The sequence below is a fragment of the Egretta garzetta genome, unplaced genomic scaffold (assembly GCF_000687185.1).
Source record: "Egretta garzetta isolate BGI_Z169 unplaced genomic scaffold, ASM68718v1 scaffold154, whole genome shotgun sequence".
NCBI lineage: Eukaryota > Metazoa > Chordata > Aves > Pelecaniformes > Ardeidae > Egretta > Egretta garzetta.
The window spans coordinates 5,770,084-5,787,819 of record NW_009259600.1 but is presented as its reverse complement, the minus strand read 5'-3'; the positions used below and the strand labels follow the sequence as shown (position 1 = coordinate 5,787,819).

Below are 17,736 nucleotides of genomic sequence, written 5' to 3'. Positions count from 1 at the left end.
CACAGCCGGGCAGCTCTGCTGCCCCAGCCGCCGGAGCACGGATGGAGGGCGAGGGGGCACGTACCCCAAGGACAGGTAGTGGGTCCACCCAAGCGGGGCAGGTGAGTGTCTGTGTGACGCGGGTGGCTCTTGAGCCATGCCTTTGGGATAGGGGGAAGAGGAGGAGTAAGTAATGACAACCTTATCTAGAACTGTGCTTTGTCTTCAGAGCTCCTCTCCGAGTGCTGCTGAAAATGGCCCGGACCCTGATGAGGAGCCTCTCCTCAGAAAAAATCCCCGCCGGTTCGTCATCTTCCCCATTCAGTACCCAGACATATGGAAAATGTACAAACAGGCTCAGGCCTCCTTTTGGACAGCAGAAGAGGTGAGCCCTGGGGCTGGTGGGTTGGCACAAGGCGCTCAGACCGGGGTCCTGCCACTTCCTTCCTAGCTCTGCTGCTGGCTTTAAGGGTTGGAGGTAATTGCATTGCACTTGAGGTGCCTGCACCAGAGCAGGACTCCCTTCATGGACAGTGGAAAGAAAGCTGCTTCCACAGGGCGATTCAGTGGAGCTGCGTTAGGTGTGCAGTTTAGGATGAGGTGGAGTTGTATCCTGGGGTGCTTCTCTGGTTACAGAGGGAGCCTAAGCCAGATAGCCCTGATTTGTGGCCAGATAGCTCCTGCTCTGCTGTGGTCTCCGTGCCTGCAACTAACTGCTTGCCCATGTAGTAAGATGCTCTGGGTAATTTCATGTGAATGCTGTTCTTTAATGTTAGGCACCTGTTTTCCAGAAAGATGGTGATAATCAGGGACACTTGCTAAAAATGCTTCTAATTGACTCCTGATTGCCCTGGTTAGATGCTTGCCCCGTGTTATAATGCAAGCTGTAAGTTTGGGTTTTTTTTTTTTTTTGTGAGGTTGCTGGTTAGCCAGACCTGAGCAGCACTCGGCTCGCCTCGCTTGCAGCAGCAGAGCCTTCTGAACACTGCAGTGATCTGGAGAGATTACAGACCAGCTGCGCTGCTTGTTCCAACTTGAAGCTTCTGCAGCCTTTGCTCGTTTGTGAGCAGTGATCTGCAATTGCAGAGGAGTGAGCTGAGAGCACTGGCAGGCTCTAAATAGGCCAGAAAGCATCCTGGGACGGTGAGGAGCAGCTCTCCGTAGAAGTGCTGTTCCATTGCCTGCCTGGGAGGCTTGCTGTCCTGCTGCAGTAGAGGTTGATTTAAGCTGTTAAAGAAAAGGCATCGAAACTCCTGCCATTTTATCATATTACTGGTTCCTTCTTACACTGTTCTACCATCTGTTCGTGCATTTCCAAATGAACTGGAAAGTTAACTGTAAAACTGGTTTGTGTGTGTATGTGTTTATACTCACACATATACACATATATATGTTTTTCGGTCTTTGTATTTTTCACATCTCGCCTTACTTAACTGCTGCTGTGGTTCAGAAATCCCTCCAAACAAACAAATAAACCAAAAAGGCCGATGCGAAGGAAGTTGTGGTTCTCTACCGTGGCTAGAGTTCAGTCTGGTAGACGAGAGCAGTTGCACAGCGTTTGCCCCATGCCGTTCTTTGGCAGGATGGAGGCTGAACACCTGCCAAAGGCAAAAGTCCCCCCAGTCCATCTTTTGGCACACCTGCATGTAGGTTTCTTGGAGTATCAACATTTATTTCAAGTCGAGTTTAAGTGTCTCAGAGCGAGCGCTGCTTATTAATGCATGTTCATACTCATGACAGGAAGTTACTAAGGCTTTCCAAAATCTGATAAATCAGATTTTAATAGAGAATTTAATAGAGACTGATTTTTATCCCCAATTACAAAAGTGTAAACTGTAAAGCAAACGCGTGATGTTACTGTTGCAGAGGGAGACAGCAGTACTGCAATGTGTCTGTTGTCTTTTACAGTCACATGTGTTTAAATTCTCTACATGTAAAGATTTGAGAGCAGGCGCCAAACCTCTGTCTCAGTCATTTGACTAGGCTGCTTCTGTTCTTACAGAATGACAAACTCAAAAGGGCAATAATGTTTTTCTTTTTTCTTTTCATTAGGTTGATTTGTCAAAGGACCTTCCTCACTGGAACAAGCTGAAAGCAGATGAAAAATACTTTATCTCTCATGTTCTGGCATTTTTTGCAGCCAGTGATGGAATCGTAAATGAAAACCTGGTGAGAAAGCTTTACAGAGAGCTTGGATACTTACTCATTTTATTGGCTTATTGGCTTTTCATTTTGGTTTTCTCACATTAATGCATAAGTTTATTAAATGCATATTTTTTTCCTTCCCATCATCTCACCTTTGCCAAGGGGAATAAGCAGCTTGTTCTGCTGGGGCCAGTGTATGAGTTAAATTGGGTCAACTGTGGTCAGCAAGACTCCAGATCACATGCCTCATGGACAGTTTTTAAGCCTAGCTTTCTGCTTGGCCGTGTTGATCCACATTTCTCAATGAATTAATAGAACCCCGCACTTCTTCCCCTACTTGTGTTAGATGAGAAGTAGGGAGGGATTGTGCTGTGCCATGCTCTGTATGCTTCATTTTGGTAAAATCCATTTTGCTTTCGCTGAATGGCATCCTAGAATCTTTTAGGTCTGGGTAGGTGGGTGCTGCTAAAAAGGTGGGGAAATCTTTCTGCTGAAATCAGTTCTGGGCTGCAGAATGTCTCACCACAGTTTATAAGTGGTATCTGACTGCAGATGCCCAGTTCAGATCTTGCGTGTCTATAACGTGTAGAATGTCATAGTATATGTGCATATATTGCATGAACACGTCATGTCATACTGTTTAATTTTTTTAATGATGGAAAAAAAAGTCTGAGGCTTTGTTCAATGTGAAGGGTTTACTGTTGCAGTACTTTGCCGTTCTCCTCCTGTGTGCTTGTACCTTCATGCTTCACTGCAGCTCTCTATCCAATATGCACGGCAGATGTATTTACTTCTAGCTAGCTTGCTTTGTTTTCTCCTGCACCACACCTATCCTAATGACATATCTGTGAATAAAGTAGGGCTGAACTGCTCCCATGCTTTCTCTGTGGCAGAGATCTATTGTCTCTCCATTAAGCTTGGCATGCTGTCCTGCAGGACTGGTTTTACTGTACTCACTGCTGTGTTTTCTGGTTTTGGTAGGTGGCGCGTTTTAGTCAGGAGGTGCAGATCCCAGAAGCTCGTTGTTTCTATGGCTTTCAGATTCTCATTGAGAATGTTCACTCGGAGATGTACAGCTTGCTCATAGACACCTACATCAAAGATCCTGAGAAAAGGTAAACTCTGGATATGTTACAGACCCATGGGAAATCTGTCGCCTAGTCCAGTGGCACCGTCATTGGGCAGGAGCTATCTTCTGTTCATTCTGACTTACTGGGGGAGTTGGGGATGGTTCCTTAAAGCTTTTAAGGCCTGCACGCCTGACTCCCAAAATGGAGAGAAGTGTTACTGAGCAACAGACTTGTGCAGGAGTGTCAGAAGTTTAGTTAATATTTGTATAAATCTTTGATTGCAGGAAGTGCAGACTATGTGAAATGTTGTTAAAGGTTAGACAAGCTCCTTGTGGTAACTGTGCTCCAGAGGTGCTGCCTTGGGAAATAGAATGCTCGCAATCCAACTGGTCTTTCTAAAGTACACTAATCAACACATTGTATCCTTTCAGCTTTTTTGTTGTCGGTGCTTTTTCATACAACTTGAACTGCTTATTTTTGAAGTGTTGGGTTCTTTAGAGAGCCCCATCACCTTTGTTGTCTGGAGAACTTCCTAGTCCAAATACATTTGAAAAGAAGCACTTTCCCTCAGAGACTCCACCGTGGTGATGGTCAGGCAGAGCTTGGTTTCCCACAGTGCCATCCTGTGCAGTGACAGTGGGAGGACTGCAAGATTTCTTTTCAGGTGTTTAGCATGGGAAGGGAGCCTGTGCTCGTGGGGATTGTCCAGTTCCTTTTGTGGAGTTGGGCAAGGTGAGGCTTAGCTTGGTGGGTAGGAAGCAGCTGCCATCTGGCTTGAAGTCTTGAGAGGCAATGTGGTCTGGTGGGTGGGCACTCCTGGGATGCGATATTTGTGTTTGCTTCCCATCTCTGCAGCTCGCCTCCTCTGAGACCGAGGGTTTGTTGCTTTCTGCACATCTGCCTCCCTGTACCCTCGTTATCAGAGATCATCACCCCTTTGGGGTGGGAACGGTCTCTTGCTTGGGTTAGTTGAGAACACAGCGTAATGGGTTCCTCTGTCTGGTGGAGCCAGCAGGGACAACCAGGGCAGATATACATAAATTGCTTCTTATTATTTTGATGCTTTCTCTTTATTTTCGTCAACAGGGATTTCTTATTTAATGCTATTGAAACAATGCCTTGTGTCAAGAAGAAAGCAGACTGGGCTCTGAAGTGGATTGAAGACAGAGAATCCACTTTTGGTGTGTAGCTTCTTAAAAACTTGTTTCTGTTGCACATGTCACAAACTAATCCTCTGGGAGTGAGCTGTGTCCCTGGAATGTGAAATGACACTCTCCACAGATGATGTAGTGGCTTGCAGGTCTCTGGTTTAACTAAAGAACTAAAAGTAACTTCTGGTGAGCACGTATGTTTTTACCTTCAGCTAAAGCAATATAGTAATGGCAGTGCCAACTAGAATCATGTTATGAAAAATACTTGTGGGTTTCTCTGTCTTTTTTTGTCTTTTTACTGAACAACCCTAGTGTCTTCAAGCAAAAACTGAAGAACTGATTTTCTAGGGGTTCTGATTATTTCTTCCAATTGGCTCCTATTTCATACTCCATTGCTCAGAACTGGGCAGCTGAAGTGTTTCAAGTCCAGGCTTTGTGTCCATATAGCCATACTCATGTGTGATGTTAGCCAGTTTTTGTAAAAGCATGACTGAACCTGGGCAAAAAAGATTCAAGAATAGTCTCTGGTGTTTCTGGTTTTGTTGGGACCAGGTTTCTAGTTTTTGTGTCTCATTTCAGAGCTGGGGCACCAGCTCAGCTTCTGTCAGCGTGGTGTAGGGCATCCTTTCCAGTGTTCCACATTCAGCGTACAATGTTGACCCTGAAGGATGTGTTGTAGCTGAAATGAATAATGGGCAGACTCTGGTGAATTTTCTAAACCAAACATCCTCTGTATACTTAGAGAAACTGTAGGAGATGGAGAGATTGAGCCAGATGAACAAAATAAATCTGAATTTTGTTCTTTTGCAGCATCTGTTGTTCACAGCTCTTGTTTGAGTGGGGTTCTTCTTGTAGCTGTAGATTTTCCTGTCCTGGAGCGTCCCGCTGGTTCCCCAATCTGGCTTTGCTTGCTGTATATGGACTCCTTTCTTCATCTCCTTCAGCTGGCTCCCAGCAGTGTGGGAGTGTGCCAGGAATCAGAAGGTTCCCTGACTCAAAAACCAATGTTCTCCCCACCCCCTGCCCCCAAACTTGATGCATCCTATCCACATTTTTATAAAGTACATTTCTACTCTTCTGTTTCTTCTTCTTATTGAGAAAACTTCTCAAGTTTAAAACATTTGGGGGCCCATGTCTTACAGTTACGGATTGTGAGATATGGTATATGGAAGTGGCTGGCTGGCTTGTTTGCTTGGTGTTTCCTTCCACCTTGGGGACCTGCCCTGCAACCAGGTCTCTGCAGCAATGGTTGATTTCTTGTACTGAGGGTTCAGTTGCTGTATCTGTTCTGTGGACTCTCAGCCTCCCAGCGCTCCTGTTGTGTGGTGCTGCTGATGGGAGATTTTTGTTTTGACATAACTCATTTGTGTGATAGCTAGTCAGGTGGAATGTAGTGAAAACTGTATTGATACTCAGTCTTGTGCTTCATTAAACCTATATTGTATGAGCAGCCTTCTTCCACTCCTATCTAGAAGTAACCTAGGAGATTTTTAGTGCTGCCAGACAAATCCTTTCCTTAGTAACTTCTGTGATACTTGTAAGTTTGTGTTGCTCTTCATGCTTTTTTCCTAACTTGAATTTCTTCAGATGTGCCAGCAGATGGCATTTGCATCTTGTAAAGGAAGTGGGACATCTGGCTATTTGGGGGTTATTTTATTTTTTAAACAAAATTCTGTGCAGTCCTCTCTGGGAAAAGGCACCAGCACTTAATGCAAAAGCTCTTCATGTTAGAATATATCCAAGGATCTTGTGAAATTGTTTAAAATAGAGTACATGGAGTGACGTGTCTTCACCAAGCAGTCAGATGGTCTTGTAGTCTGAAGAAATATGTTCCTGTACACAACAGGGAGAACTGGGACCAATAATGCTGTGTTTTCCTTGGATGAAAGATGGGATAATAGGTGGGATAACATAAATAGTTATTTGTCTTGATGAGTTATGTTCTGTGATCTTCCACTCCTGTAAGAATGTGCTTTTATGTAGATTCTCAGCAAGCACAAATTGAGGTGTACGTTTTTTTGTTTAATTTAGAGGAGATAAAGGCTCCTCTCTCAGTTTTGTCTATTAGTTACACAGCTATTTTCCTGCCTTTTAGGAAAAAGAGATAAAAGAGTACTAATGGCTTGGCCACTTTGGACAATTATGTTCTTTCCCCTTCTGACCTGTGGCAGTTTCAGTGGGTGCCCTGGTTCTGTTGTTCTGCTGGGGTTGCCTGTGGTTAAGTGCTGTTGCATGTGTAGACCCTGTATGCCTCGGGGTCTGCTGAAAGATGTGGTCAGATTCGGCAGGTGGTGCTGCAATGGGGATTCCTCCTCTCCAGCATTGGTCTCTTTGATGCAAGTGGTGCATCTTGCTGACGAGCGATACGCTATTTTGTGTCTAACTGAAAATGTGTTACGTTAAACAGGTGAGAGAGTGGTTGCCTTTGCTGCAGTTGAAGGCATCTTCTTTTCGGGTTCCTTTGCTGCTATATTTTGGCTGAAGAAGAGGGGCCTGATGCCTGGACTGACTTTCTCCAATGAACTTATTAGCAGAGATGAGGTAATGTGTCACATCCTACACACTGTCTGGGAAGGAAAGTGAGTTTCCAGGGGAAGGGCAGAATTACATTCATAAAGATCACATAGTCTTTCCAGAGTGGCCCACCTCTGCTGGCAGGGAGGTTTGGAGGGAGGGTGAAGAGAGCAGAAAAGGGACTAAGCAGGTGAGTGGGTGCAGAAGCAGTGTTTGGGTGAAGTGAAGAAGACGATCCAGCAGCGAGTAGGGGATGCATTTGTGGGTGCGACGGAGCCTTTTTAATGTTGGTGGGGCTGGAGGCCAAGGAAGTGGTAGAAGTAGGTTCTCTGCCAGCCAATATCAGCAGCAAGCTTTTCCAGGGAAGGTCTACTGCCCTGGTAGGACAGAGGTCCTGGTTACCTGCCAGGTAACTGCAGGCCATGCTCCCAAGAGCTTCTCCCACAGTAAGCTTTCTGTGTCTGCTTTAACATCACCTCCTAGGCAGCACAGAGAACAGACTTCTTTTCCCCAGAGCAGTGCCTGACCCTGTTTCTGCAGCCTGACAGAGGAGCTGTAGCTGCTGACTTGTAGGAAGATTGGAGTCCTGCAAAGGAGCAGGCTATTCCCAGAATATTTGTAAGAAGGGGAAAGAAGCCAACTTCTAGCTATAAGTTACTAATGAACGTAAAGCCTAGGTGCTGCTATGTCCCTCAGTAGAAACACCTGCTTCTAAAGGGAGTAAAGATAAATATTAGTAATATCCCAGTGCATAGTATGATCAAAAAGGTGAACTTCTTGTTTTGAAGGAAATGTTTGTTTTCCTGTGCTATGAAGGGAGGCAAAGGATTGGCTGCCCAAGGACTGGTGTGGAATTGCACAGTCCCCAATTGCAGCAGGGGCTGGCTTGGGCAAGGACCTAGCTAGGATGTGACTCTGAGCCTTGCTCTGCCTTAGCTGCTTCAGTCAGGTTCAAGTGGCCTTCTTGTTCCACTCCCCATCTGGCCTTAGGTGTGGGTCCCAGAGCTTGCAGACGGCCTTCTGCACCCACCGCTTGGCCAGCTGTGGCAGGTTGCTGCCGAAGCAGCAGCAGATATCGTTCCTCTCCCTGTTCTTGTGCTACTGCAGAGCGATAGGATCTCCTAGGAGGGGGCAGTTACGGGTCTGCGTTAGAGGGGAGCGCTTCTTAGCTTAAGATGTGCTATGTCTGAGGGGCTGCATGTCAGCACACCAAATGTGGCAGGCCACGTGCTCACAAGTGCCCTCTCTTTCCTCTGCATTCTGCACTGCTGCCTGCCAGTTGGCAGCAGTTCCTTATGGCTGGGGCCTGCCTACAGGGCACCACACAACTTACGGCACTGTCAGCACTGAAAAAGCAGGAAGACCAGTTTTGTATGCAGTATAAACATGCTAGTAGTGGTTTGAACTTACCAGAGTTGGTCTAAAAGAATAAAGAGCTTTATCATAATGAAAGTAATCTCCGTGAGTTAGATAAACTGATTTGAAAGGAGGCATCTTACAAGATGCCTTTAATTTAAAAGACACTTTTGAAGAAAGCAATAGGATCAGTAAGCAGAATCAAACAGTTCTTCAGCCTTCACCTTTCTTGTGTCTTCTGTTTCTGTGAGTCACCATGAACTGATCCATTCAAGTGAAGAAGTATTTGTTTGTTAGAAGGATCACTTGCGGGTGAATGAGATGCAAGTTCCTCTATACAGCAGTCTAACTATACTTCTCTGCAGAGTTGAGCACCAAAAGACCGAATTTTTCTTGAGCTCCACTGACATAATTCCAACTGCAGAGCTGTTATGAGGGGTGAGGCTCGGTGCACACAGCACCTGTGTTGAAAATCAGGAAATGCTGTTACAAAAGCAGTGATAGTAAAAAGAATCTACAATGGAAAACTATACGAACTGTTTTCTGAGGCACCTGAACAGATAAATGGTTAATGCTCGATATGTTTTTTTGAGCTGCAGGCCCTGTTCCCAAGCTGTTCTTTGAGCAGGTACATCTGTGATTCTGAAAGGTGCAAAGCTGCTGGGAGCACCAGTCAGCAGAGCACACTGGTTCAGGTGAGAAGCCAGGCACAGCTTACATCCTGCTGATGATGTTGGCCTGGACAAGACCATGGGAAGCCCTGCAGCAGGGCTAAAGCTGTCCCTAGAGGGGGAGAATTTCCCACATTACATTGTTTCAGGGCTGTTTCATGACCTGAAGCATGAGGATTTCGTAGCCTTTCTGAAAAAGTTTTCACTTCTTGGTTTTGTTTTGACCTTTGTTAACAGTAGCACTGTCTCATTGCCCATAGTCTGCCAAATCCTTCTGACTGGTTCCGCTCTGGATGTGCCCTCATGGTTCTCGTATGCTGTAAACACCATCCTGCTCTCGAGGGGAGAGATGGTAGCACAGTGCTCCTTCAGCAGCGGTGGGTATGGTTGAAGCCAGAGGCTGGAAGCTGCTGCCAGGCAAGCTGGAATAGAAACTGAGGCACCTCTTGGAGCAGCTGTCCGATAGCCCCTTCGGACCGTGGGGGATTGCTCTCCTCCTGATGTGGTTGTGTCCTGGCTGGAGGCTTTTCTGGAAGTCTTGGGAATGAATGCAATCTACTGGGCTCTGTGCAGGATTGCTGGGTGAAATGTGAAGGCATTGGTGGGTTGAGTTGGGGCCTGAAATATGACAAACCTATTAATGTTCTGGTAGCAAATTTCCCAGAAACTGCACGTTGTGTGGAGAGATGACTTGTTAATCTTGGGCTTGGTGACTCTAGTCTGAATCTTCCTTTCTGAAAATGCTGTGAGAAGAAGCAAGAGAAGAAATGCTACTAAAAGAACATAAACTGAGTATTTCTGTACAGGTATCTCAAGGTGGAGATCAGGTCTATGTTAACTGGCAGGTAGTTTTGCAGGTCTTGATGTAGGAGTCTTTCTGCAAAAGCATCTCTGACAGGAGGCAGGGACCCAGCAGGGCTCTGTGTAGGATCCCTCACAGTAGAGCAGCTCTCAAAAATATTTACCTGAGAAACATGTATTTGAGCATTATTTCAGCATAGGTGGCATGTGTTGGGTTTCAGATGTTACTAACTGGGTTGTAATCTAAAAGTGCCCACTATATGTGGTAACACGAAGACTGTCAAAGAACAACGAGCTTAGGAAGTTTCAACCTGAATGAGGCTGCCTCAAAGTAAGAGCAAACTATGTAGAGGAGGGGAAAACTGACTTGTTTTTCACTGTTCTCTCTTATTTCAGGGTCTACACTGTGATTTTGCTTGTCTAATGTTCCATTACTTAGTGAACAGACCGTCAGAAGAGAGGGTCCGTGAGATCATCATTAATGCTGTTGAAATTGAGCAGGTAAGCCTGGCGTGGCAACATCGTGGGCAGCACAGGACCAGTCTTATGTGCAAAAGTAAACAAATTAACTTCTAACTTTTGGGATGCCATTTTTGATACTTGGCTCGGACCTGGATCCCTGATGCATTACACCATCCTTGCCCTCTTCCTTAATGGTGACAGTTAAGAGTCAGAGACTCTGATTTAGTTGTCAAGCAACTGGGAGAAGCTGAAGCTGGCAGCTTTTCTCCTTAATGACAGAAAGGAAGGAAGGCTGTCTTATTTAGTATAGAATAGAATATTTCCAGTTGGAAGGGACCTAAAACAATCATCTGGTCCAACTGCAACTGTCTCTTAGAGAAGAGTTTGTTTACCTCTGTCCTTTCAGGGTCTTTGTCTCTTCCTACTACATACGCATCCCTGCTTGTCCTCAGGAGAAGACAGGGTCTGTTCTGGCCATGAGTACCATGTTGGGTTCTGACTTTTTCTGAGGTTGCTGTCAGGTTCTTTCACATGGCTACCCATCTGCAACTACAAGTTTCTGCACTGCTGAGTGTTTGGCAGGATTGTAGTTAACTCAGTTCTTTTCATCTAACTACTGTGGTGGGTTGACCCTGGCTGGATGCCAGGTGCCCACCAAGCCGCTCTGTCACTCCCTTCCTCAGCTTCACCCTGCTCCCCTGTGGGCCTCACTGGGCTGCAGGGGCACAGGCTGCCCCACCACGGGCTGCCCTAGGGGCTGCAGGGGAATCTGGAGCCTGGAGCCCCTCCTGCCCCTCCTGCGGCACCGGCCTGGGGGGCTGCAGGGCCTCACATCCTCTCACTCCTCTCCAGCTGCTGTTCTGCAGCAGGGTTTTTTCCCCCTTCTTAAACACGCTATCCCAGAGGTGCTACCACATCACCGATGGGTTCGGCCTGGGCCAGCGGCGGGTCCATCTTGGAGCTGGCTGGCATTGGCTCCATCAGACACAGGGGAAGCTTCCAGCAGCTGCTCACAGAAGCCACCCCTGTAGCCCCTCGCTACCAAAACCTTGCCACACAAACCCAATACACTGACGAATGCGCCAGCTTTGCCTTTCAACACTGACAGGTATTGCCTCAGTGCCCAAACATGGCTGGGTTCAGCACTCCTATATCGCTATCCTCTTTAATTTGTCGTTCTGAAATGGCTGGAAGCCAAGGAAAACTGGAGATTTCTGGATCTATTCCTCCTCCCACTAGTATGGCCTGTAGGTTTTATTGAACTTGGAGCTCAAGCTTTCACTGAAGCTTGGGATCTTGAGGGGGGGAAAAAAGGAAGAGGGGAGGAGCAGTAATAACAATTCTTGTGCCTTTTCCAAAAAAAATGCTAAAAATAAAGGAAGATACAAACAACTACTGGAAACAGGAGACACTTGTTGAATTTAGTGATGCAAGCTATTCATTCAGAGACTGCCTGGGGAGCCTGGAATATCACAAATTGTGTTACTGTGAAACACAGGTGTCTTCTCTCCTTTTACCTTCTTAAACTTAATTTCTCTAAATGTCGTCTCTATTTTAACTTCTAGGAGTTTCTAACAGAGGCGTTACCTGTAGGTCTGATTGGAATGAATTGCACTTTGATGAAACAATATATTGAGTTTGTCGCAGACCGGTTACTAATGGAGCTTGGGTTCTCAAAGGTAAGAGATGCAATTGCCCGACATGCTGGCCTGCCAGGACAGCCCAAGGAAGCTGTCTGCTCAAAGCACTCCCTTAGTGTGCCTGGGAGCAGGTCCTATTTAGCACTTGCACTTTCTGTGAGTGACAGCTGAAACCACAGCATTAATACACATGCTTCACTGTTTAAAAGAGCAGGAACAATTTAGGCCATTGTTTCCCTTCAGCTGCTCTGCAGGTTTGTAATGGGAAACTTATGCTGTGCTCAAGTGCTGCAGTCCTCAAAGGATAATAAGCACCTTGCAAGGGTGAACTTGTCTGTGGACCGAACTCCTGTGGAGAGACAGTACTGGGTTTGTTTAGATAGGTGTCCCTAGATTCCACAGCATATTACAGCAAGGGATGATCTAATTTGGAAGGGTTTGACTGGTTTGTTTGTTGGGGTTTTTTAAGCATTGTTACCCTATCAGAATCACCAGTGTAATAGTGTTTCCCTTCCTCAGGTCTTTCATGCAGAAAATCCTTTCGATTTCATGGAGAATATTTCTCTGGAAGGAAAAACAAATTTCTTTGAGAAGCGGGTTTCGGAATATCAACGTTTTGCTGTTATGGCAGAATCAATGGACAATGTCTTCACTCTGGATGCAGATTTTTGATAACTTGGCAAATGAACGGTGACTGTTTCCCTCTTCCCATCTCACATTCTGCTGTGAAGTTGTCTCCATTTCTTCTCCTGGAACTGGAGTCTACTTGGGATTTTTTTCCCGGGTTTTCATGTTGTTTGTCTGAAGAGTAAATATCTTCCGCTCTGTGTCAGTTAAAAAAAAAAAAGGGGGGGGGATCCTTTTTAAAAAATTTATATGGCTTTTTAAAAGGATGGCCTTTTTAAGGTTCCTTTGACTCATCTGCTATGATGCTGTCTTTAAAAATTACCTGGATACAGCTACTTTTCTAAGACTTTGGTAGTGTTTTAAGAAAGCAAATTGTGTATTTACCTCATCTTACAGTATTTTAATCTGAAAACCAGATGAGGTATCACTCTATGTATATATGTTGCTATAAATTATTTTCATGGTTTCTATTTTCATGTTTGTAGATTTGATCTAGAGTAAAAGCTCTTCCCTTTCATCCTGCTGCAGAGTAATAAATGAATGTGGGGAGACATTAATACGGTATGAACTATAAAATCTTATTAAACCCAGGGATACAGTTGATCTCCCCATTAACCTGGGTTCTGTCTGAAAACGGTTTTTACTCTGGTTGCAAACCTGATGGCTGTTGGTAGGAGTTCAGATCAAATACATATGATTTTTGTCTTACAGCTGTTATTAAGCAGGTCAGTGAACCTTGAATGGTCCTTGAAAAGGCAATCCTGTGAATAGTGGGGAAAAAAAACATCCTGTAGTTTTTGGCTTGTGCTGCCTGTTTTTACCTGCTTCTCTGAACATGTGCCTTATTCAGCAGTCTGTAGTTGCACTGAGTTGCAGTTGGCATCTGACACTGGAACAGCCAGCTCTGGGTGTTGTCTGTCTTCTCTCTGATGTGCTGGGTGATTTGACATTATCCCCTTCTTGGTTTCCCTTGTGCACTGATGGGGTGAGAAGGCATATCATTCCAAATGGTTATATCCCTTGAAGTGCTACAAACATACTACCTGTGCTGTAAGGAAGCACCAGTACTGTATGGAGGTACTTCAAGTTGTATGTTTAATGTGAACCATTGAAACCATTGTCACAGAGGAGCTTCTGGAGGAAAGTATTAAACCCTTCAAAAACAAATCTTGAAGTAGTATGGATTAGCAGCATCTTAAAAGGACTGCTGTTTGGGTTTTGGTGTGTTCCAGTGTATGCCTGAAAACTTTAATTCCTTGATGTCCCATGCAGAGAATGGAGCAACTGAAGAATGGCTAATGTGCTGCAGAGGTACTTGGGATGGAAGGGATGCTATTCACGTGTAGGTGGATTATTTGCAAAGAGATACGCTCATTTTTTTCAAAGGTGAAGTGAGTGTACATGAGCCAGACAAAGGTTTCTGCTTTATTAAACCCAAGCATTTTTTTTCATAACCCTCAGTAATTTGTATAAGAGCTTTTATAAGTCTGTCTTACTGTTGCACACATTTTGTGCTGCTTTGATACTCTTGGTACGAGGTGAGCTGACAGTCCAGGGTTATTGGTGATGGGGTGGTACAAGTGTTATTTCGCTACCAGCCCAGATCAGCCATAGCCCTGGGTATCAGTTCCATGAAGCAGGCCCACGGCCTTAGCGTAGTTCCTAGTGAGCAGCAGTCCCTGGTGTAAACGTAAGCATCAAAAATGACACTTTCTGTTTGGTCTCCGCAAAAGATCCTGAAGTATATAATAAGCATGGAATCAGGGTAGCTTTTTTTTTCCTAGAGAAGAGCCTGCATCATTTTCCATAAGGTACTTGGGGAGGGCAGAGGGGGACCCAGAGAATACAGAGAAAAGCTGGAACTGGTGTCACTCAGTAAAGTCCTGCAACTGCAAGAGAACTGTGGACTGAGAGAGAAAATCCAGCGCATATTGGAAATACTTTGTTGAGGGGGGAGAAAGGGAAAATGTTGTACGTGGGTCTGTTGTTGGAGGAATGGAACCTATTTTTATGTCACTAAAAGTAATAAAAAGCATTTGTTTTGAGTGTTGTCAATTCTGATGAGAGGATGCAGAATATTCAGATACGAAACTGCTATGTGCTTAGGTTCTGTAAATGTATATGAGATACCAAAGCTTGGTTACAGCAGCTCCCGCCCCATTTGTGTGTAAAATATATGTGTAGTTTCAATAAAACTTGAACGTGGAGAGGAGCATGCCTTGTTTGCTAGCTGCATGCTTGCTTGTGAAATCCAAAGTGATAAAATTGGGCTGTGCCGGAGTAAGTCAGTGTTCACAGCTTTTAGGTTGTGGGAGAAAGTTATGGGCGCTCCATACGCTGTCTTGCACTTTGTGAGCTCTCGACTTGCTGTTTCTTGTTCCCGGGAATGGGGTTTGCAGTCTAGGGAGCAGGCAAAAAAAATTTTTTTTTTTTTTCTGGAATTTTCTGGGTCAAGGAGAAGTCTCTTGGGAGTCCCTTAGCTTCCAAGAAACGCTCCAGAAATGTAATTTCAGTGGGTGGTATCTGATACCTGATACACCAAGAGCATTGCGCCCTTGGATCGGGCGCCCTGACTGTGCCGGGGAGAACAAGCTGGGTCTGGCTCTGCGCATCTCACACTGCGGCCATCATGCTTACAAAGCCTGACAGTGGGGGATGCTGATGCATCCCTTTCATATACACTCTGTGTCCTCCTGGTTGGAATCCTAAGGCTGGTGCATGACTCCTGTTACAGCCAGCAGGATGGAGAAGGTGCTTCTGGGGGGCTTAATCTCATGGTGAAGGCCAAGTGCCAGGTCCTGCACTTGGGTCACAACAACCCCATGCAGTGCTACAGGCTTGGGGATGAGTGGCTGGAAAGCTGCCTGGCGGAAAAGGACCTGGGGGTACTGGTTGACAGCCGACTGAATATGAGCCAGCAGTGTGCCCAGGTGGCCAAGAAGGCCAACAGCATCCTGGCTTGTATCAGGAATAGTGTGGCCAGCAGGAGCGGGGCAGTGATCGTGCCCCTGTACTCGGCACTGGTGAGGCTGCACCTCGAATACTGTGTTCAGTTCTGGGCCCCTCACTACAGGAATTGTGTTGCTGGAACATGTCCAGAGAAGGACAATGAAGCTGCAAGATCTGGAGCCCAAGTCTTACGAGGAGTGGCTGAGGGAACTGGGGTTGTTCAGCCTGGAGAAGAGGAGGCTGAGGGGAGACCTTATCGCCCTCTACACCTGCCTGACAGGAGGCTGTAGTGAGGTGGGGTTCGGCCTCTTCTCCCTGGGCAATAGGACGAGGGGAAGTGGCCTCAAGTTGCACCAGGGGCGGTTTAGGTTGGACATGAGGAAAAATTTTTTCACTGAAAGGGTTGTCAGGCACTGGAACAGGCTGCCCAGCGAAGTGGTGGAGTCCCCATCCCTGGAGGTATTTAAAAGATGGGTAGATGAGGTGCTTAGGGACATGGTTTAATGGTGGGTTGGGTTAACGGTTGGACTTGATGATCTTAAAGGTCTTTTCCAACCTGAACAATTCTATGATTCTGTGTCTGCAACGGTTAGGTGAGCAGAAACCTGTCTGGAGGCTGCAAGGGGAGCTGAGGCTCATGGGTAGAATCCCACTTTTTAAAGTGGGCCAAACAGCCTCTGTAGCTCCCGCTGTTCTCATTCAAGTAGACACGTGGGTCCTGGCAAAACCCATGACTTGATTAGCAGTAGCCACAGGCGGACCACAGGCTCCTAGCCCTGCTGTCTGGTCAGGAAACCGCTGCAGAGTGCAGTAGGTCAGTGACTATTCCCAGCCCTTGCTGGGAAAGAAAAGAAAGTGGGTGAAGACAGGGCAATTAGTAAGCTTTTTCTTAGTGTTTCTTGACAGCATGGAGGCCACGTTGCTGGACTGGTAAGATTTTGGCAGCAGATGAAGAGGCCATGTGCATGGCAGCACACCTGGAGCTGTGGCCAGCCCCTGGCTGGCTGACACTGTGCTAATCCAGTTCTGCCATCTTCTTCATCCTTGCCTTTGAATGTTGTTATGCAGCAACTCTGGCCTCCCTGCCGGCCAGAGGAGCATCTCCCTTCCAGCCCTCCCAGGGGATGATCCGGACTGGTTTTCCTCCTGGTGGAGCCCTTGAGTCAGCAAATATTAATGTTGCTGTATTCTCTAGAGCTCCTTCTGGGAGAGAAACAGTCATCAGAGAAGCTGATGTGTTAATATTACATGCAGCCGAGTATGTGTTCACCAGGAGGATGCTTGTGCGACTGGGGACCGCTCTCTGCTCCGTGCTCTGCAGAAATACACACGTGCACGTATGAACTTTATATACGTGCAAGCTGATGTACGTCTGGTACACACATGCACTGCACATATGCAAAAGCAGAGTTGAGGAGAGAAGCCTTTGAATGTCAGGTTTTAGCAAACCCTTTCTGCAGAGGGGAAGGGCGACGCTGTAATACTGCTATTCCTGGTTTGCTGGCAGCTGCCTGCTGGCTGCCCTGTTTCTTACCACCTGGGCACAGCCAGAGGTTTCTCCCATCCCATCCTATGTAATCTGGCTTCTCCCGTCCCATCCTAGGTAATTTGTCTCTAGGAGCCAAGGCTGCCCAAACCATGAGGCTAGAGCTGTGCCCTGCTAACTGAAACCTTAAACTAAGTTTTTTTCAGCTTAAAATACAGGTGGATCTCAGGAATGGCTGTGTTTGGCCAGTGTGGAGCATGCATGACTGCTTTGAAGAACAGTAGCTTTGGTCTTTGGCTGGGTGCACAGGCTCGGGAATTCCCTGTTGCGTTTTGACCCTTCTAATGAAATGAAAGAGGATTTGTGAGTGACAGACATGAAATTTCTATGACAGGCAGTGGTGCTGCCAATATCACAGCTTCTTGCAGAGCTCTGCTGAGCAGGGGCACTGCAGATCCTTCTTCCCAAATCTGATTGAAGGGCTTACCCGGGAAATGTCCTTTCCTCGGGACTGCTGTTGCTTTGCCTGCACCATTCATTGCTGCACGGGCTCTAGCGTGGCTGCTGGCAGGTTCGCGGGGACAAATCTGTATCATCAATCCCTTTTTTTTGCTGTAGTACACAGGTGGGTTAATATAACTCTGGGAATAGCCCCGGGTAACTGCTGCAGCCTCTCTAGTAAGCTTGTAGTAGTAGTAGGAGAGCTGCATGGACCAGCCTGGCATCAAGGGTGAGGCGGTGACTCCTGCCATGGGGACAGGCCACCTTTGGGCCTTGGTGGTGCCTGCCTCTTTAGTGAATGCCCCTTGCTGCAGAGGCAGGAGGATGAGGTCATCGCCAACCGATGATGAAAAGGGATCAACGGATTGGTGAAAATAAGGTATT

At 46.3% G+C, this 17,736-nt stretch overlaps 1 protein-coding gene across 1 annotated transcript; it reads left to right on the top strand.

Moving 5' to 3' along the window:
- The first annotated feature begins 41 nt into the window (after nucleotides 1-41).
- Nucleotides 42-13,870, top strand: RRM2B (ribonucleotide reductase regulatory TP53 inducible subunit M2B). Its single transcript, XM_009638373.2, has 9 exons — nucleotides 42-101; nucleotides 209-364; nucleotides 2,032-2,148; nucleotides 3,106-3,239; nucleotides 4,281-4,375; nucleotides 6,753-6,886; nucleotides 10,084-10,188; nucleotides 11,715-11,828; nucleotides 12,309-13,870. Exons 1-9 carry the CDS (start codon nucleotides 42-44, stop codon nucleotides 12,459-12,461), a joined length of 1,068 nt encoding a protein of 355 aa, XP_009636668.2. The 3' UTR covers nucleotides 12,462-13,870.
- Nucleotides 13,871-17,736: the final 3,866 nt, after the last annotated feature.